The following is a 21,632-nucleotide window of genomic DNA, read 5'->3' as shown; positions in this document are numbered from 1 at the left end:
TTTTATTTTATTTTATTTTATTTTATTTTATTTTATTTTATTTTATATTTTATTTTATTTGTTTATTTATTTATTTATTTATTTAGAGAGACAGAGAAACAGAGACAGGAAGAGAGGGCATGTGTAGTCATGAGCAAGTAAGGGAGGAGCAGAGAGAGAGAGGAGGAGAGAGAATCCCAAGCAGACTCCACGCTCAGTGCAGAGCCTGATGTGGGGCTCGATCTCATGATCACGAGATCATGACCTGAGGTGTAATCAAGTTGGATGCTCAACCTACTGAGCCACCCAGGTGCCCCTGACCTGACTCCTCTTAGAGGGGAAGGCATAAGATTTGAAAGAAAACAGGAGGCCGAGGTCTCAGAAAGAGCAAATGGGATATTCCAGATAGCAAAGGAAAGAGTTCAGGTTCCATATAGAACATGTGAAGAGCAGTAAACAAACAACAAACAGACTAGTCAATTGCAATAGAGGTTCATGTGGAAGAGTGTGGAGGGAAGAAGGCTCTGGAGTTAAGGGAGGACCATGTATTGGGGCTGGAAATGCCAGATTAGGAACCAGGATCTCTCGTTTCTTCAAAACCCCAAACAAGTCCGTCTCCTTTTTGACGTGCCCTCAAATTTCCTGGACCCCAAATAATGTTGTAGCTCTCATTTATCACCTACCATTATTTTCCAGTAGGAGAGGAATTTTTTGATTCCATTTATGGGAACTGGCATATGTTGGGAACAACTAGATTGTAAGCTTCTTGAAGCTTAAGGACAATGTTTTATTATCCTATATGTTCCCTGCAGAGTTCTGCACATACTGAGGGATCATCGTATCAAAGAATTATTGATTGATTGAAACTCAAGATCCATACAGGAGTGATTGCCTTGTCCCATAAGTTTTTATTACTCCCCAGATACGCCTCCAGCCACATCTTCCATCGCTATTCTCCTCTATTCTCTCTGCATCTCCCACTCCCACCTCTTCAATACTGAACTATTTTTAGGTCCCACATGAGACACATGTTTCCATACCTCTGTGTCTTTATCATGCTAATCCATCTACCTGTATTTTTCTTCTACCTCTCCCCCTTCTTTTCCTGGATGACTTCAATTCATCTTTAAAGACCTAATTCATAAAATATATATGAATATACACTTTTATTTAAAAGCCCTAGATGGAAACAACCTAATATTTTAATTGTGATTATTTCTCAGTATTCGGATTAAGGTTGATTTTAATTTTTTCCCCTCATAATGTTTTTGTGTTCTAATCTTTTGCAATGCATGTGAGCAGGAGAGAAGGGAAGAAGGGAAGGGTTTTTCCAGAGGGTGCCTAGAGAACCTGAGGCCACACATACACCTCCATTGAACACATTTTTTATTGAGCACCTGCTCTGTGCCAGGCAGTAAAGATGCAACAGAGAGAAAAAGTGCTGTGGTCCCTGCTCTCAAATAGGTTATATCTAGCTCATAAGGTGTCACCAAAGCAAAGCAATAGTGTTGTCTCCTCCATTTTTGTCCTCCCAACCTCCAAGAGATTAGATTTTGCCCTTTGTGGCTTTTTCTTTTCTCTGTGACAGTCACTTTAACATTGTTGTGGTACCCATTTCCTAAGAAAATTGACCAATGGCCTCTCAGAGTTTTTTGTTTTGTTTTGTTCTGTTACACTCCACTTAAGGGTATTTTCTTCCTCATGTCTCTTGGATTAAGTCTTTGGTCCCAGAATTATGTGCTGACTTTTAAATAGGTTTTTCAAATGTGGATCATTTCACCTGATACCTTCCCTGATGGGAAAGGTTGGGGTGTAAATCACAGGATGTGATTTGTTTCAGGCCATATACCACAAAAATGGCTCTGGCCCACAGCATCCTAGGGAGACTCCTGGCTGGCAACAGCATTATAACTCTCTTTAGAAAAAGAGGGTGGGGATAGGATGGGGTAGAAGTTAATACTTACAGGAACTTCAGGAGGGGGAGCTCTTTTAGGGCACCAGGATCGATGTAAGTTAAGCTTCTGGTATTCCGAATCTCTCTGTAAGAGTTACAAGAAACACATTCACAGTAATATGTCCATTTCTGTCCTTGTCAAAGATAAAGCAATACGAATCAGAGTTAACAAATGTTCATGAGAAGAATACACATTTACGTGGTGCCCCAGGAACTGTCTCTGCCAGGAATCAGCCCCATCAACAACAAGCTCCTCCTGGCTCCTCCCAGGGACACAATAACTATTCAGACCTCCCCATCATTGGCTTAGTTTCAGTCCATCTGAATTTATGGGTGACCTTTCTCTTAACTGCAGTCTCATATCCTTCCCCTGCCCCCACCAAATTTTTTATATTTAAATAGAAAAGAAAAGCCCCTCCAATGGCCGTTGAGGACAGATATCTTTATTCTTAATAGCACACATATCCTGGCCTTGGGTTGGGAAGTTGAACAGACTAAATGATGGATGACAGCAAGGCAATAAGAGCAGAGAGCTTCCTTCTGTCAGTTGCTACTTCAGAGGTCATGGTTGTAGTGTCTCAGCAGTTCACTTGAGTTTATTTTTCTATATCAGTAATTTAAGACTTCAGCACATGTGTGATATCATGTATGTCTGTAACTCACATAGTAAGGTTTATATACATGCCAATCAAAATGAATAGTTAGCATTAGTGAAATTCCTGACTGTTAGAAATAGGTTCTCATTGGCAAAATTAACTGTATTCAACACATGTGTATTGGTTGAAAGAGTTTATAGTCACTCCCTATGCTTATATGAAGAGGACAGAAGAACCCAGTAAGACCTGTATCCTTTCCCCTAGGGAATGGCACCTAAGGCACCTAAAGGAATGTGCATCCACTTGTTGATAGAAACAACTAGAAGTAACAACTAGAACAACCACTGGTAGAGAGTCACAACCTAGCATCTGGCCTGGACTTTTTCTTAACAGTTTTACAGAGGAAGAATTTTCATAAAATTCACATATAGCAGGTATACAGTTAGGTAATTTGTAGCAAATTTATACAATTGTGCAGCCACCATTATACCCCAGTTTTAGAATACTTCTGTCAATTTCTGTCAAGGACAAAAGTGATTGCATGCCCATTTGTAGTTAATTCCCACCCCGTCCTCCATGGCTAGGAACCACTGATCTGCTTTCTACCTCTAAATTTGCCCTATCTGGATGTTTCATATAAATGAATTATACATATGTAGTCTTCTGCATCTGGCTTCTTTCACTTAGCATGCCGTCTGTGAGGGTCATACACATCACAGCATATGTCAGTGCTTTGCTCCTTCTTATTGCTGAGTACTCAGGTGGAACTCAGATCAACTGTTGACTCTGCCTCTTCTTTCTGGCTACATGACCTTGGACAAGTGTCTTGACCTCTTTGAGCCATAGTTTCCTCATCTATAAAATAGGGATAATAATAGCACATTTTTAAGAAGACTCTTGTGAAAATTAAATAATGTCTGTGAGGGGTTGGACATGTAGCCGAGCACACAGTGAAGGCTCTGTGAACAATAGTTTTACTATGTTATGCTCCTGAATGGACTGAAAGCTAGAACAGACATCAGAGACTTGAGGTTGGAGGTGATGCAATGTTCACACAAATTTAAAAACAACAACAATAACAACAACAAAACACTAGGTTTGATATTTCACGAAGGATGTTGAGTATGAGACACATCTTGGGAAAGAGAGGATAGAATTAACTCTGAGAACAGAAACCATCTACCCATCCCCTCACCCCACCTCAGCTCACTGTCTTATTAAGATAAACTTACTGGTCCATTGTATTCATTAGCATAAATTTTGCAGAGACAGATAATGTTATTGCTCATTACTGGAACTTCTTGAAAGACACATCAGTGCTTCAACAGAAAGCATCAATAGTTTATATCCCAAGACTCTTGGAACCCCTCACCCCCAAATCAAGATCCTGATCCTACATGGAAAGAACCACTTTATTTATTTTAAAAAATTTTAAGTTTATTCACTCTGAGAGAGAGAGAGAGAGAGAGAGAGAGCAAGCACAAGTGGGGGAGGGGCAGAGAGAGAGAGAGAAAGAATCCCAGGCAGGCTCTGCACTCAGTGCAGAGCCCGACGTGGGGCTTGAACTCATGAACCATGAGATTATGACCTGAGCTGAAGGCAGAGGCTTAAATTACTGAGCCACCCAGGTGCCTCTATTTATTTATTTTCAAATGTTTGTTTATTTTTGAGAAAGCACAAGAGGGGGAGGGGCAGAGAGAGGAGGACAGAGCATCTGAAGCAGGGCTCTGCCCTGACAGCAGTGAGCCTGATGTGGGGCTCGAACTCACGGAACCGCAGGATCATAACTTGAGCCAAAGTGAGATGCTCAGCTGAGCCACCGAAATGCCCAGGAAAGAACCACTTTATTTATTATTTGTTTTAAAGTTTATTTATTTGAGAGAGAGAGTGTGTGAGTTGGGGAGGGGCAGAGAGAGGGAGAGAGAGACAGAATCCAAAGAAGGCTGTGCACTGCCAGCACGGAGCCCAATGCAGGGCTTTAACACACTAACCATGAGATCATGTTCTGAACCAAAATCAAGAGGTGGAGGTTTAACCGACCGAGCCACGCAGGTGCCCCCAGAAAGGCCCACTTTTAAGTACATATAAAATTTTGTCCTGGTTTGAAACTAAAAGCCCTCTATTTCTGGAGCTCTGCCCGCCCTGGGTAAACTGGGATACTTGGCTACCACATTGCACAATCTCATAGTTGTCCCACGTGTCCCTCTAAAGATACTTTAGATGCTTCCATGTGGAAGTGCTCTCTCTCTCTTTCTCTCTCTCTCTCTCTCTGGTGAGCAATAAACTCCTTGTCAGAGCTTTCCTTTTGGGGAGAAGGGTTCGAACTGCTGTCAGTCAGATGTAAATGAGTTAGGAGAGTTTGCAAACTGTCTGAGTGTGGTTTGCAGTCTGGAAAGCTGCTCCATGAGAGAGTACTGTTGAACAAGCCGCACTTGGGTGAGTGCCCCAAGAGAGAGCCACAGTGCAAGGCAGCCAGCCAGCTGAAGCCGCTTTAGGGGTAGTGGCTAGAGAAAGGAGAAACTGCTGTGGGTTCCAGCTAATTAAATGAGGCTGAAGCTACCTGACGGCTCTAAGGGCAGAAAGCGGTGGGAGAGGCTGCAAGGAGAGGTGGGGAGAGACAAAGGAGGTGGATTTCTTAGGGGAAATCTAAGAGTACAAAAAAGGACAGACAGACAAGAGTTACCTCAAGAAAACATCAAGGAAAAGAAGCCACTTTCTGAGGTAAGAAGATAGCTGATCATGCTCATAAGTGACTTAAAAAAAAAATAAAATCTTTGCTGAGAGAAAGATAAATAGATACTGTATGACTTCACTTATATGTGGAATCTAAAAAAGCCAAATTCCAGGGCACCTGGGTAGTTGCATCTATTAAGCGTCTGACTCCTTGATTTTGGCTCAGGTCATGATCTCCAGGTTCATGACATCAAGTCCCCTGTTGGGCTCTGCGCTGACAGCACGGAGCCTGCTTGGGATTCTCTGTCTCCTCTCTCTCTGCCCCTCTCCCGCTTGTTTTCTCTCTCTCTCTCTCTCAAAAATAAATAAACTTAAAAAATAAAAATAGAAAAGCCAAACTCAGAGAAATAGGGACTACAGTGGTGCTCACCAGGGGCTGGGGAAGGACGGGGAGATGGGGAGATACTGGTCAAAGCGTATATGTATTTATCAGATTAACAAATTCTGGGGATCTAATGTACAGCATGCTAATGTACTTGAAAGTTGCTAAGAGAGATCTTAAATGTCCTCACCACAAAAAAGAAATGGCAATTATATGACAGGATGGATGTGTTAGCTAATGCTATGGTGGTAATAATTTTGCAGTATACGAATGCATCAAATCAACACATTGTACACTTTCACCTTACACAGTGTTACATGTCAATTATACCTCAAAACTAGAAAAAATAAAAACCCTGCTGCAGCACAGAAGGGGGAGGGGCACGAACTGCCAGCTTAGCTAATGGAGACAGATGTGAGAAGCGAATGCAGCTGGCATAACCTTTTCAAAGACAGAAAGCAGAGAGGAGTGGAGGTAAGCACTCTTGAACCTCTGATAAGAGGAAGAGGGTGAAGGAGGAGTCCGAATTTGAATGAGTTCCAAGCATGCCTGGGAGAGTGAACCTGAATCACACAATTTTGCGTTAAGCGCAATTTCAGCCAAACAGTGCAGGAGGCGACTATGTTGCCGGGAAGCTGGGGACACCAACAGAAAGAAAACATGTATGCCATTGCGGCACAGCAGGTTGGAATAGAGAGGACCCCAGAGTGAGTCTGAACAAAAGCTGGAGATGGCGGTGTCCCCAGCTCAGTGGCCTGGGTCCCTGGCTGACTGCCCACCTTCTCCTCCACCCAGGACTGTCCCAGGAGCAAGTAATAGCCTACGCTTATCTTAGGGCTGTTAACGTAGTTTTATTTTTGTCTATTTTTTACCGCAATTAGCCTGCCCAAATGAATACAATAAGCATCAATAAAATTTTTTAAATACAGAGTACAGTGTTAATTGTGGTCATCGCTGGTAGATAGTTCTGGAATCTAGGAATATGTAATTTTCACTTTTTATGTTTAAAATTAAAAAAAATGAAACGAGGTGCCTGAGTGGCTCGGTTGGTTAAGGGTCCAACTCTTGATTTTGGCTCAGCTCATGATCTCACAGTTTGGTGAGTTTGAGCCCCATGTCAGGCTCTGTGCTGAACCTGCTTGAGATTCTCTCTCTCTGCCCCTCCCTGCTTGTCTCTCTCAAAATTAAAAACAAACGTAAAAAAAAAAAAAACATACAAAAAACTCCTCAAATTAAAAAAAGGCAAGGGAATATATATTCTGTATAAAAGTTTAAAAAATATATCTCCAGTGCCAGATCAGCTGCTTCAATCTTCTAGAATGCTCTTCTATGGAGTGGGGCTTTTTAGATGTGCAGAGAAATATTTGAGGATCTTGAAGCTCACTGATTACAAAAGCCCAGCCTTGGAGATTTAAAGGGTAATAAGGGACTGAGTATACTTATCACTCAGGATAGCTCTACCAGCGAGGGGGTGGGAGAGCTGACTTAAATGAAGCAGGTAACAATCATCCTCATTTTTCAGACAAAACAATGAAGACACGTATAGCAAGGGTATACATAATCTCCTGTTACACAGAGGCAACCCTGGGTCTTAACCTAGGAATTGTGACCCTAAATACTGCTTTATTTTTAATTTTTTTAATGGTGTTTAAAGGAGATCATCCACCAGAACTAAAAAGAAATTTAAATACTCATTATTGTTTCATTTCCCTTCATTGGATTTCAAATAAACTGGGCATTTAAATGACCTGTGTTAACAGTGATGCCCTGAATGCCTTGTTTTCACAAACCAGCAGATCAATACTTTAGCATACATTAGGTTTACTTAATCATCTGACTAGATTCCGGGCTTTTTCTTCGGAGAAACATTTGTTCATTCTTAATAAGAGTAAAGAACTGAGAAATTGGCTTGTTCAAAACAGCTGGCATTGAGGCAGGCACTTAGTACACCCCCAGACAGTATGGGAAATCAGCAAAGTGACAGAAGAGAGTTCCCAGGTTGGGGAGAGAGAGAAAAAGGAAGAGAAATGAAGGTTTAAATCCTTCTACTATTAAGGAACGTTCCAACTACTTATTTCCTTCCATTTTCCTGTGCCCGCTTTCCCTCTCAACTACTCACCAGGCATCAGAACATGGTACTTGCCTGTGATCCTTAGCCTTAGAGATATTTGTCCAGCCTCAGCACCCCCTCCCCTCCCTAGTTCATGAGTAGAAAGCATGCCAAGCTGGGAAACAAACTGAGGGTAATAATAAAGCTGATTTGGCATTTCATCTGTAAAGTGAGAGGGGGACCACGGCAGACCGGGAGACGAGACAGTTTTAGACTTGCAGGAGCACAGACACTGAGTTGGAACGAGATGTCTGGAGACCAGACAAGCTTTCCTGGCTGGGATGGTTAAACTTTTAAGAAAAACAAATGCAGGGGCACCTGGGTGGCTCAGTCAGTTAAGCATCCATGATCTCAGGATCGTGATCTCAAGGTTATGAGATTGAGCCCCATGTCAGTTTCCATGCTTAGTGTGGAGATTAAGATTCATTCTCTCTCTCTCTGGCCCCTCTTCCCAGCTCATTCATGCTCTCTCTCTCAAAAAAAATAAATTAATTAAAAATTAAAAAATAAATACAAATATAATAATGTGTAAGACTGTGTAAAACAAGAAACTGAATGTGAATAATGGACAAAATCCTAGCTCTCGGCCAGCCCCCAGCTTCTTTTCAACTCTTCAATTTGATTTTCAATTTTTTTCTAGTCTGCTTTTAAGAAGCAGTAGTTCCGAAAAAAGTGGGAGGCATGGGGCACATGGGTGGCTCAGTCGGTTAAGTGTCCATGATCTCAGGGTTATGAGATTGAGTCCCATGTCAGGCTCCATGCTTAGTGCGGAGATTAAGGTTCCTTCTCTCTCTTCCTGTGCCCCTCTCCCCAGCTCATTCGTGCTCTCTCTCCCTCTCTCTCTCTCACTCTCTTGCTCTCTAAATAAATACGAAAGAAATACAAATGCAATAATGTGCAAAACTATGTGTGTAAAACAAGAAGCCGAATGTGAATAATAGCCAAAATCCTAGGTCTCGGCCAGGCCCCAGCTTCTTTTCAACTCTTACTTCAATTTGATTTTCAATTTTTTTCTAGTCTGCTTTTAAGAAGCAGTAGTTCCAAAAAAAGTGGGAGGCACAGGGCACATGGGTGGCTCGGTCAGTTAAATGTCTGACTTCGGCTCAGGTCATGATCTCCCGGTTCCTGGGCTTGAGCTCCTCATCTGGCTCTGTGCTGACAGCACGGACCCTGCTTTGGATCCTCTGCCTCTCTCTGTCTGCTTCTTCCCAGCTTGCATCCTCTCTCTCTCAAAAATAAGGAAACACTGAAAATTTTTTTTTAAAAAGTGGGAGGCAGGCCACTTTCTCTTTGATTAGGTCTGTTCACTCTAGTAGGCACAGTGGAGAGAGATTCATTAAAACTAAAGGAATTTTATTGGACGTTTATTATGTGCAACTTTACTGTATTCTCTGGGAGGTATAGGGAGGGAGTAAGTAGTTACTTAACTACTTTAGAAACAAGGTGTGTATATATTGGCAAAGCCATAATTTTGTTACCTTAAATACTTTAAATGCGGCACAGTAGTGAGGTGAAAACTGGTACGAACAACTAGGTAAATTAATTTTAAGGTAAAATTTTCTGATAGGCTTTTATCACATAAGTCACCCATGTAGTATTTTAACATCAAGTATTAATTTTAAGATTGGTGCATATTGAAGGAACCCTTAATTTTTATTTTTTGGTTTTTTACTTTATTTTTTAATGTTTATTTTTGTGTGTGTGTGAGAGAGAGAGAGAGAGAGAGACACAGCATGAGTGGGGGAGGGGCAGAGAGAGAGGGAGACACAGAATCCGAAGCAGGCTCCAGGCCCTGAGCTGTCAGCACACATCCCAATGAAGGGCTTGAACTCATGAACCATGAGATCATGACTGGAGCTGAAGTTGGGACGCATAACCGACTGAGCCACCCAGGTGCCCCATGTTTTGTGTTTTTAAAATACCATTATGTAAAAAGCATTTCCTCTGGCATTAAATAGTGTTTGACAACAGGTTTCTAATGGTTGCTCATTATTTCACATTAAACCATTCTCCTAGCTGACCATTTGAATAGTTTCCAAATTTAAAAAAAAAAAAATTTTTTTTAACGTTTATTCATTTTTTTGATAGAGACAGAGCATGAGTGGGAGAGGGGAAGAGAGAGAGAGGGAGACACAGAATCTGAAGCAGGCTCCAGGCTCTGAGCTGTCAGCACATAGCCCGACGTGGGTCTCAAACCCACGGACTGTGGGATCATGACCTGAGCTGAAGTCAGATGCTCAACCGACTGAGCCACCCAGATGCCCCTGAATTTTTACTATTATAAATTATTACTATTTACTATTACTATTACTATTAAATTTACTATTATAAATTAATTCTGAGACAACTGGATTTCTATGTAAACTTTTTCTCACTCCTCTGTTTATTTTTTTAGGGAAAATTTATAGCAGTGGAATTACCAGGTCAAAAAGTATAAAGTCTGTCAAAGCTCTTGGTGTACACTAGATCCTTAGCTTTTGATGTCCTGATTTTTAGGCTAGCAGTAACTTTTTGCTAATAGTCTATAAATTCACAGAAAAAATTTTTTTTCCAAATTATCAATTCTTTTTCAATGAGAGAAATCTTAATTATTCTACTTTGATAATTATCAATGAAGTGTTTCACTACTAACATTCCATTACTAAGGGTAAAATAATCTATAACTGAAAGGTGGTATTCATAATGTTGATGCACCTTTTAATTTATTGAGGAATTAAAAAATAATAGATGTTAATTCAAAGAGAGTTTATAAGTCTTCAGATTTTTATATTTACTTTTAAATGTTTATTTATTTTTGAAAGAGAAAGTGAGTGGGAGGAGGTGCAGAGAGAGAGGAGGAACAGAGGATCCAAAGCGGATTATGTGCTGACGGCGGAGAGCCCTATGCAGGGCTCGAACTCATGACCCGTGAGATCATGACCTGAGCTGAAGTCCAACGTTCAACTGACTGAGCCACCCACTCTGACACCCCATATCCTCAGATTTTTAAAGCTGATTGAAGAAAATGTAAGTGTGCCAGCAGATTTTTCCACTAGAAATAGGACATTATAAAAGTGATTTTCCGGGGCAACTGGGTGGCTCAGTCAGTTAAGTGTCTGACTTGATTTTGGCTCAGTTTGTCTGACTTGATTTGATCTCACAGTTCCAGGCATCAAACCCCATGTTGGGCTCTGTGTTGGCAGCACAGAACCTGCTTGGGATTCTCTCTCTTCCACTCTCTCTGCCCCTACCCCCACTCTCAAAATAAATCAATAAACTTTAAAAAAAAAGCGATTTTCCAAATTGCCTGTATGATGCATATAGCTAATTAATTGCATGACTATTGAATCATCAGGACTAAGACGGGTACTTTTGAAATCCCTAATAAATCCACTTGACTCAATTTAATGAAGCAGTGAATATTAAATCTTATCACATTATCTGCCATAAATCACAATTTTTATCTACCCAGTTATAGAATTTTTATTGTGATTTTTTAAAAAATCCACATAAAAGTAAAAACATCCTTCTAATGGCAGCCTTTTCTTTATTTCTGTTTTTAATTGAAGAGAGATGGTTTTGCTAGACACTCTTGGTTTCAAATTCTGACTCTGAAATTTCTTAGTGGAGTAAATTAGGGCACAAGCCCCATGAAGTATGTATTACCATCTTCAGTTTGTGCCGTGGAAACTGAGGCTTAGTGAGATTAAGTGAGAGAAGATACATGAAGCACTTTTAGCAGAGTGCTTGCCCTTAAAAGGTGTTCAGTAATTGTGGCTGCTACTGTTAGGGGGAACAATGGCAACAATCTGTGTACAATTGAAACCATGAAATAGAAGATAGAAGTGACCAGGTTTCATCATTTTACAGGTGTAAGTCTTTATCAAATGTATACTTTGGGGGCCAAACTGTACCCCAGTGGTAGTTTAAAACCCAGGAGAACTGATTTAAATCCACTTAGGACTCTCAATAACTTATAAAGAAACCTGCCATTCTTGTAGTTTTCTTATACAAATCTTCAATGTCTTTTACCCATTGTTAACTAATACATAATTGCTACCTCTTCTGGGTATCTGTTGTCGTATAACAAATTACCCCAAACTAAGTGGGGTGACAATTTTGTGGATTAGGATTTCAAGCGTTGCTAAAGTGGGCTTTTCTTCTGCTTCATGTGGAATCCACTGGGATCACTGGTTGGTATTTAGCTGGTGTCTGGATCAATCTAGAGGTCCAAGATAGTTGTGCTTCTATGCCTGGCCCTTTGAAGGTGATTGCTAGAAAGCTAGGCTCAGCTAGGCCCTTCTCCATCTCCGTGTAGTAATTCAGAGCCTCCCCATATGGTCTTGCCTTCAACAGGGTTTACACAGTGGCTTAAGGCTCCAAGCATCTAAAGTGAAAGCTGCCAGTTCACTTAGAAACTGGGCCTGAAAATGCATGGTGTCACTTACACCGTAATCTATTGATGTACCGAAAAAACATTTCAAAATTTGAACAAAACCAGAAATCCATAGGCCCAGGAATTCCAGAAAACCAAAAGCTGGTTAAATACAAAGACAATGTCACCTAGGTATATTATTTTGAAAGCCCAGAATATAAAGCCTTAAAAGCAGCCCGAAAAAGAGGGCATGTTCGTTATAGGAGAACAATGATAAGAATAGGAATGACTACTCATCAGAAACAATGAAGGCCAGAAGACATTGAAAGATACCTTCAAAGGGCTGAAACAGATTGCCTTGTTAGAAGTCTATACCCAGTGAAAATAATTTTTAAATATTAAGGTAAAATAAAAGTGTCTTCAGATAAAGAAAGCTGACAAAATTTGTGGCCAGCAGAACCACACTAACATGCTAAAGGAAGTCCTTCAAACTTACGGAAATGATTGAATCAATGGAAAGAATGAACACTGGAAACATTAAATATGTGAGTATATATAAGAGACTAGTTTCACTTAAATTCTTTACAAGTCAATCAACTCTTTAAAAAATATAGTAATGTATTATGGAATTTATAACATATATAGAAATAAAATATGTGGCAAAAATATCACTGAAGATGGGAAGAGGTAAATGCAGTAATAATTTTAAGTTTCTTACATGTCATGGGCATTGGTATGATAAGCCTTCTTGATGGACTATGTTAAATGAAGGATGTATTTTGTAATCCCTTGAATAACCACAAAAAATATTACAAAGAGCTAAAAAGTTAAAAGGTAGAATAAAATATTAAAAACCAAAAGCAAAGACAAACTGATTAATCCAAAAGAAGCCAAAGGAGGAATAAAGGAACAAAGAAGATAAATAGAAAATAATTGAAAATGGCAGACTTCAACTATATCAATAACTGAAGTAAATGTAATGGACCAACTACTCCAACTGAAAGGCAGAGATTGTCAGACTGGATATAAAAGCAAGGTCCAATTATATAAAATATATTATATATATAAATACATAAAGTTATTGAACTCAATTTTCTTACTATAAAATTATAGTAGCTACTTAGAAGTGCAAAGATTAAGTGAAGTGTTGAACATTTAGCATAGTGTTGGGAGATAGTACATTTTCTAAACATATGTCAGTACACACATATACCAAATGTTCTATCAATTAGATTTTTTATTAATTCAGACTGACCTCTTTCAATTCATTATTTTAAAAGAGTGTGTTCAGTATATATCCACTTGTTCCTTTTGGGGGCTTTAATCTGATAGTTTCTTTGTAGTTTGATGTAGGTGATTGGCACATAAAACACACTGCCTTGTGGAAACTATTATCACACATTTGTATAATCACAAATTTTAATAAGTTCTGTAGAGGATTCAATGATGGATTCACAAGGAGAATAATGTAGGTGGGGGGTGGGTGGGTAGGATCCAGGTATGTCTAAGTAATATTCAGGAAGAGAAAATAAATAATCAGTAGAGTTAAATGGGCAGAGACCGAGATTAAAGAACTTGGTAGACACAGGCAAAAGCATTTGAAAGTCTTCAGGTGGGGAAGATCTTGGACTGTCCAAGGAATTAAAGAACACAGGTTCACAGGAATGGAGTGAGATGAGGAGACAGATGTGGGCAGGGGCCAGCTGCAGTCCTGGGCCTGGAAGTTTCCTTTGAAAACCGTGGATTTATCTTAAGAGCAAAATCACTCTGGCTATTGTGCAGAAATGAATTAGAGGGGTCCCAAAAAGGCAAGATTAGTTAAGCTATGAAATTACTGTATCCCAAGCAAGAAATTATGATGGCTTGAGCAAGGGTCATGGCAGTGGAGAGTAAAGGGTATACTTTTTATATATTAGAGTAGTAGAATTAACAGTATGTGGTGAAGGATTAGAGGGGGGTGATGTGGAAAGAAAGTATAGTGATACCCCTCAGGTATCTGGAATTTGCAATAAGATGAATGTAAGTGCCATGTACTGCCTCAGCAAATACCGTAGGAGTGGTGGATTTTGGAGGAAGAGGTAGATTTCATTTGGGGCATTTAAGGAGTGACATACATGTGAGACATCTGAGAGGAGATGTCAAGGAGACCAAAAGGTAAATGGCCCAAGAATAAAAAGAGAGGCCTGGACCAGTTATGTCAATCTGAGAATAGTTGGATAAGGTCACATGGGGGAGAATCACAGAGTAAGAAGAGAAGAAGACACAGCACTTGGCCACGTGGAACTCCAGTGTTTAAAAGTGTGGAAGTATAACGAACCAGGAAAGGAGAATGAGAAAGACTGGCCATCATGGTAGAGGATGACCAGGAGTGTGGGATCACAGAGGCCAAGGGAGGAGGGTTTAGGTAAGAACATAATGAGGGGTACCTGGGTGGCTCAGTTGGTTGAGCTCCCGACTCTTGATTTTGGCTCAAGTCATGACCCAGGGTGATGGGATCGAGCCCCACATTGGGCTCTACATTGAACATGGAGCCTGCTTGAGATTCTCTCTCTCTCTCCCTCCCTCCTCCTCTCCCCCTCTCCCCCTCTCCCTCTCTCTCTGCCCCTCTCCTTCGCTTGTTCTCTCTCAAATAAAATAAAAAAGAATGATCCACTGTTTTGAATCCTGTGTATAGCTAAGATGTAATTTAGCATAACTTTAGCACAGGGTTAAACGTAACTATTTGTTGAATGAATAGGTAGCTTTTTATCTTTGGAATGCCAGATCTAGGTCACCAACAATTTTAGTGCGTATTTTCTAGCATTGCAATTCCTACCACAGAGTACAGTCTAAGCATGAAGTGGGAAGTGAGCTCAGAGGAGTAATGTAGTGCATTAGCAGAGACATTTGAAAAAGTAATGAAAGGACGTTTAGAAGTGGGGATGATGGGCTGTGAGTCCTTCCATACAGCCTATTTACCAAATCACACAGCCGAAAGGGAGGAAGAGGGCAGCTGAGGAAAGACATCCATGAAACAGAGTAACATTATGTTCTTTAACTGCTAATGTTCTTACTGAGGCCTTTGAGTAAGTGTTGACAATATGCACTGACATTTGCCATCTACACTTCAGTATCTATATTGTAGCAAATCCAACTTGATGAAGGGCTCTGTTTCCTAAATAAATCAGAGGGCTTCAGTTCTCTGCTCAAGAGTCCTAGGGAGGTTTGGCTGATGGTGCTATGCTGTTTATAGATGAAACAAATCATTCTTTATTGATATCTTAAAAACAATTTTTTTTAATGTTTATTTATATTTGAGAGAGACACAGCATGAGCGGGGGAGGGGCAGAGAGAGAGGGACACAGAATCTGAAGCAGGCTCTGGACTCTGTGCTGTTAGCCCAGAGGCCCATGCAGGGCTCAGATTCAGAAGTGGTGAGGTCGTGACCTGAGCCCAAGTCGCTGTTTAACCTACTGAGCCACCCAGGCGCCCCTCTGTATTGATATTTTGTTTCATGCTTTCCTATCTCAATTCTTGGAGGGAGGGAGAGGGATTCTTTAGCTCTGTTTTTCTCATGCAAGTAGTATAATGCTTTGTTTATAGTCATTTCTTAATAAATGATTACAAACTAAAGGCATTAAGCATTTGGGTGGTAGGAGCCCAAAAGTCTTCACTATCCTTTTCCTTTGTGCCAACGAAAATCATTTGCAGATATGTATTAGGCAGATCTGGAGAAAGGCAAGATGTTTTATTCTCCTATTTTCTAAGATGTTAGACTCTTAAGACCTCATATACATAAGAGAGATATCCTTTTAAAAATCCATTTCTAAACTCATCCTCCTTTTAGTTTTTGTATTTAATAGTTTTCTTTCCTCCTCAAAGTTAACACTTTCCCTCAGAGGGAGAAAATGCATATTTCTAAGAGAAATGTTAACTACTAGAATCTTTATGAGGAAAAGGCCACAATAAAAACAAAACAGTTGCTTTTAAGAGCTGCAGGATGTATATGGAGCTTTGTCACAAATTAATTTCTTTGATTTTTTTTGGAGAGGGGCAGAGAATCAAAATGGTATAATAAGGGAGCGTTATATTTGGAGTCTGGAGATTTGGTTTTGAATTTAAGCCGTTGTTCTTACTGACCTAGATTCTCAGTTCTCTTGGATATTGTACTTTCTTTAGTTTCAATTTGCTGTTCCTCTGTAAATTTCTTGTGCTAGATACGTAAAATACGTAATTTATCGTCAGCCTTCATTTTTAATCTGTCTTTTTAAAGCCGTACATTTTCTTTAACTATGACTTTAACTGCATCTCATGGGTTTTGATTTGTCATATTTTTTTTTTATTTTTTTTTATTTTTGGGACAGAGAGAGCCAGAGCATGAACGGGGGAGGGGCAGAGAGAGGGAGACACAGAATCGGAAGCAGGCTCCAGTCTCCGAGCCATCAGCCCAGAGCCTGACGCGGGGCTCGAACTCACGGACTGCGAGATCGTGACCTGGCTGAAGTCGGACGCTTAACCGACTGCGCCACCCAGGCGCCCCTGATTTGTCATATTTTTATTGTCACTTAAGTTAAAATTGCTTCCTAGTGTCTACTGTGATTTCTTCTTTGACCCATGGTTATTTAGAAGTGCATTTTTTATTAGTCAGAGAACACACTTGATTTTAATTTTTTGTAAGCTATTGAGACTTGCTTTCATGGCTCTGCATATGGTCAATTTTAAAAAAAAAAAATTTTTTTTAATTAAGTAAACTCTACACCCAATGTGGAGCTTGAACTTAAGACCCTAAGATAAAGAGTCACATGCTCCACCAACTGAGCCACACAGGCACCCCTGCATGTGGTCAATTTTAATAAATATTACATGTGTCCTTGAAAAGAAAGAATATGTACTCTGCAATTGTTGGGTACAATATTTTATACAAGTCAGTAAGCTTAAGTTTGCAAATGATGTTCTTCAAACCTTATTAATTTCTTATCAGTATTACGTTTTTGGTATGCATAGTCTGTAAGATAAAACCCTATTAAAACAAATCCCCACTATGATTGTGGATTATCTATTTTTTTTTCAGTTCTATACATTTCTGCTTTTACATGGTTTGAAGCTATGCCCTTACAGATATTCAAATTTAGAATCATTATATCTGTCTATAGTAATTCTTTTTATCATAATACAATTTCCCTTTTTATATACAGGAAGACTTCATGGTCAACATATATTGGTATATTTATATCAATTTTCTCTTAGTTATTGTTTGCATGTTAATATTTTTATCCTTACACTTTCAGTCTTTTTATATCATTGTGTTTAAAGTATGTCCCTTGTAAGCAGCATACTATTGAATTTTTAGTTTTATTAACCTATCTGGCAATCTTTGTATTTTAACTAGAATAGTAAGTCCTTTTACATTTAACACAGTTAATATAAATATTACTTGGGGTTAAATCTATTTGTTGCAGAAGTTCTTTATTCTAATTTCTTGCTCTTTTTTGTATTAATTATTTTTATTATTCTGTTCCTCACGACTATTAGCTTGTTAGTTATCCATTCTTTTACAATTATTTTAGTTGTTGCCCAATGGATTAAAACATGTATTCATTATTTATAAAAGTCTAACACAAGGGGTGCCTGGGTGGCTCAGTTGGTCAAGCATCTGACCTCGGCTCAGGTCATGATCTTGCAGTTCGTGGGTTAGAGCCCCACGACAGGCTTTGTGCTGACAGGTCTGAGTCTGGAGCCTGCTTCGGATTCTGTGTCTCCCTCTCTCTCTGCTCCTCCCCTGCTCATGCTCTGTCTCTCTCTCTCCTTCAAAAATAAATAAAAACATTAAAAAAAAAGTCTAATACAAGTTAGTACTGTTACCATTTCTCATACAATTCAAGGACCTTAGAACAATTAAAAATTTTTTTAATGTTTATTTATTTTTGAGAGAGAGAGACAGAAAGAGCATGAGTGGGGGAGGGGCAGAGAGAGAGAGAGAGAGAGAGAGAGAGAGAGAGGGAGGGAGACACAGAATCTGAAACAGGCTCCAGGCTGTCAGCACAGAGCCCCACACAGGGCTTGAACTCATGAACCGTGAGATCATAATCTGAGCTGAAGTCGGACGCTTAACCGACTGAGGCGCCCAGGTGTCCTGGACCTTAGAACAATTTAACACCATTTATAACCCTCCCATTCTTTATTTGCTATTGTGTATTTTAATTCTGTGGATATAGTTAGTCCTTGCTTTGCATGGTTCCAATATGCATAATATTCAGTTACCATTATTTAGTTAAATTTAAATAATATCTGGTCCCGACCACATGGTTCAAATTTTGGCTATCATAATATATTGTGTGAATAATTGCACAAAACTTTGCTGCCAGCTCTTCAGTCTATGCATCACTATGTACATAACAGATGTGTATCATTATAGGTGACCAGTTACACTTCTTTCAAAGTCATTGGTCATCAGTCACTGAGCATCTGTTATCCAGTTCATCTATAAACAGTAACACTGTGCAGCTGTATTGGCTCCTTGCCTTCCAGTGGTAAACCCATATGACATTTTGCAAAAGTGGATAATTGAAAGAGGGAACTGACCGGCAGAGATAAAAGTGCAGCAGAGAAACAAAATGTAATAATGCTGGAAGTGAAATTTGAATTGAATGTAAATGGAGTCATAGAAGAAATAGCTGAGCGTGTGAATGTTGATACATCCACTATTTGAGAGACTCTAGATATTCAATCACAGGAAATTTGTGAGGGCAAATTATTGACATTACTGAGCAAAATGGTTGTGAATGAAAGGATGAAAATGCCCCAAAAGAAAAGATGCTGATTAAAAAAACAAAATTCAATTAAAAGAACTGTAAGAAATATTTTATGACATTGAAAGAGCAGAGAATTAAATATTGGAAACTGATCCAGACCTAGGAAGAAGAATGACAATTTGCCAAGACATTGACGTGATGTTCTAGTAAGTTACATAGCAAAGAGAAAAAGGCATGTACTGTTCAAACTACTCTTGGTTTTTTTTTTTTACAAAGAAATAAAACATTTTAATTGTAAACTTTAATTTTAAAGTTTAAAATTACAGTGTGCTAAATAAGTATCAGTGTACTATTTTTCCTTCCCTATACGTTTATAACCAACAGTAAAGGAGATTTTACTGTTTTGATAAACACTTTTAAAAGTCACAAAACAATCCTAATTTTTTCATTGATTATTAAGATCACTTTGCATAATTTCAGCATGCAGTTTTATGATCCTACACCCATCATGCAGCACAAGAATTGCCTGTGTTTTTAAATTTATTTATTTATTTATTCATTTATTTATTTATTTATTTAAAATATTTCTAGTGTTTATTTATTTTTGAGAGAGAGAGAGAGACAGAGTGCGAGCATGGGAGGGGCAGAGAGAGAGGGAGACGCAGAATCTGAAGCAGGCTCCAGGCTCTGAGCTGTCAGCACAGAGCCTGATGCGGGGCTTGAACTCACAAACTGTGAGATCATGACCTGAGCTGAAGCTGGACACTTAACCGACTGAGCCACCCAGGCGCCCCTAAATTTTTTTAAATGTTTACTTATTTTTGAGAGAGAGAGAGAGAGAGAGAGACAGAATGTGAGTGGGGAAGGGGCAGAGAGAGGGGGAGACACAGAGTCTGAAGCAGGCTCTGAGCTGTCAGCACAGAGCCCAATGCAGGACTCGAACCCACAAACTGTGAGATCATGACCTGAGCCAGTCAGATGCTTAACCTACTGAGCCCCAAGAATTGCCTGTATTTTAAACCCAGAAAAATATTTTTTGTTTAGTTTTGTGCAGTCCAGTGTCATTTATATTTACCTTTTGTATTGCTTGCTTTTCATTTCCTTCTGTACTTCTGGGCAACTATTTGGCATTATTTTCCTTTAACCTTAAAATTCCCTTTAGTAGGTTCTTCATATGAAGAACTTTTGTTTGCTTGAAATGTCTTTCTTTTGCCTTCAATTTCGAAGAAATTGGCAGATATTTACCATTGTTAATTTTGTTGTTATCCTTATCGTAGGTATCTTTCTATTGCTTTTATAGACTGTATCATTTCTGTTGAATGAATGATCAACTATCAATCCTGTTTCTACTTCTTTGAAAGTGTATATGTGTTTTTCCCCCTTTGGCTGCTTTTAGTGATTTTCACATCGTCTTTGGTTTTTAATACCTTTACCATGACGTGCCTTGATGTGTTTTCTTTGTATTTATCCTGTTGGGGTTTGTGGTAATTATATCTGTGACTTGACATCCTTTATGAATTTTAGAAAATTCTCTTTAAATATTGCTTCTCTCCTTCTTTCTCTTTTCTTTTTTGGGACCCAATTACAGGTATTCCAGACTTTTTACTGTGCCATATATTTTTTATTTTCTTTTTCTCTCCATGCTTCAGCCTGGATAAATACAAATATAAATATATTTAAAGTTTATTTCTTTATTTTGAGACAGAGACAGCACAAGGTGGGGGGGTGGGGCAGGGGCAGAGAGGGAGACAGAGAATCCAAAGCAGGCTCTGCACTGTCATTGTGGAGCCTGATGTAGGACTCAGTCCCATGGAACCATGAGATCATGACCTGAGCTGAAACCAAGAGTTGGATGCTTAACTGACTGAGCCATCCAGGTGCTGTGGTTGGATATATTTTTCTGACTTAATCTTCCAGGTTACTGATTCTCTTTTGAGCTGTGTCTAATTTGTTGTTAAACTCGTGCTTGGATTTTATTTCAGTTATTGAATTTTTAAGTTCTTGTTTCTATTTGATCCTTTTTATAGTTTCTAATTCTATTTTGAAATTCTCTAGTCTTTAAAATTTTGAATATATTAATTATAGTTATTAATTAAAGATCTGTGCCTAATAACTCCAAAACTCTAACATTTGAAATTCCTCTCATTTTCTGTTGTTTGTTTTCTTCTCCTGCTTTTTTTCCCCATATGTTCTTGTTTTGTTTTTTTCTGTGCCTTGTTATTTTTTGTTGATTCAAAGCCAGGCATTAGTCTTTGTGAGAGTTGATCTATTTTCCATACTTCTGTGATGAAGCTGTTTAGGGATCCCAGCTGAAATCTTGGGATGTTAGTTTACTGAGGAGCCCTCCTTCATAAGTCCTGAACTCCAATCTTTGATTCACTAGCCCTATGATATTGCCTACTCTTCTGTTCAGTCGGAGCCTCTCAGTTGTTGATTACAATTCACAGAACACCTCAAGAGGAAAACAATCGAATGTTGTTTTGAGGATTTGCTTCTCTAGTTACTTTCAGAGTAATGATTGATCTGATGGAAGCTTGCCTACCATAGCTAAAAGCAACATTCTGAGCCCCAGTGTTCTTGAAGACAGCAAAATGCAGTGCATAGGGAAAGAATTTTCCAGTAAGTTATTTATGGTGTAAAGATTCTGCTCTGATCCTTTAGTAACTGAGTGACTAAGGAAAACATATTTATCCTTTATGAATTTATGTTTTCCTTATATAAATAATAAAAAAATAATATCTACTTAATAAGGTTGTTTTTTTGAACCTTAAATATAGAACATAGAACGTTTATCATAATGTCTAGAACATACTAGGTATTTATAGAAAATAGGTATTTTTGTTTCTTCAAGGA

General features: G+C 39.0%; 1 protein-coding gene across 5 annotated transcripts in view; it reads right to left on the bottom strand.

Annotated features, from left to right (window-relative positions):
* Positions 1-21,632, bottom strand: part of TSHR (thyroid stimulating hormone receptor) — a 159,506-nt gene that overhangs the window by 44,960 nt on the left and 92,914 nt on the right. For 4 of the 5 annotated variants that reach the window (XM_040477913.1, XM_040477914.1, XM_040477916.1 and 1 more), the window contains one exon: positions 1,944-2,018. The exons of the other annotated variant lie outside the window; for it this stretch is intronic. In XM_040477913.1, the coding sequence (XP_040333847.1) occupies positions 1,944-2,018 (75 nt within the window). The remainder of the gene's footprint in view (positions 1-1,943; positions 2,019-21,632) is intronic. 5 annotated transcript variants of the gene reach the window in all.

This window comes from Herpailurus yagouaroundi, unplaced genomic scaffold (assembly GCF_014898765.1).
Source record: "Herpailurus yagouaroundi ecotype Mexico unplaced genomic scaffold, PumYag 141, whole genome shotgun sequence".
NCBI lineage: Eukaryota > Metazoa > Chordata > Mammalia > Carnivora > Felidae > Herpailurus > Herpailurus yagouaroundi.
Note: the sequence above shows the minus strand (reverse complement) of the source record. Positions and strands in the feature narration are given on the sequence as shown.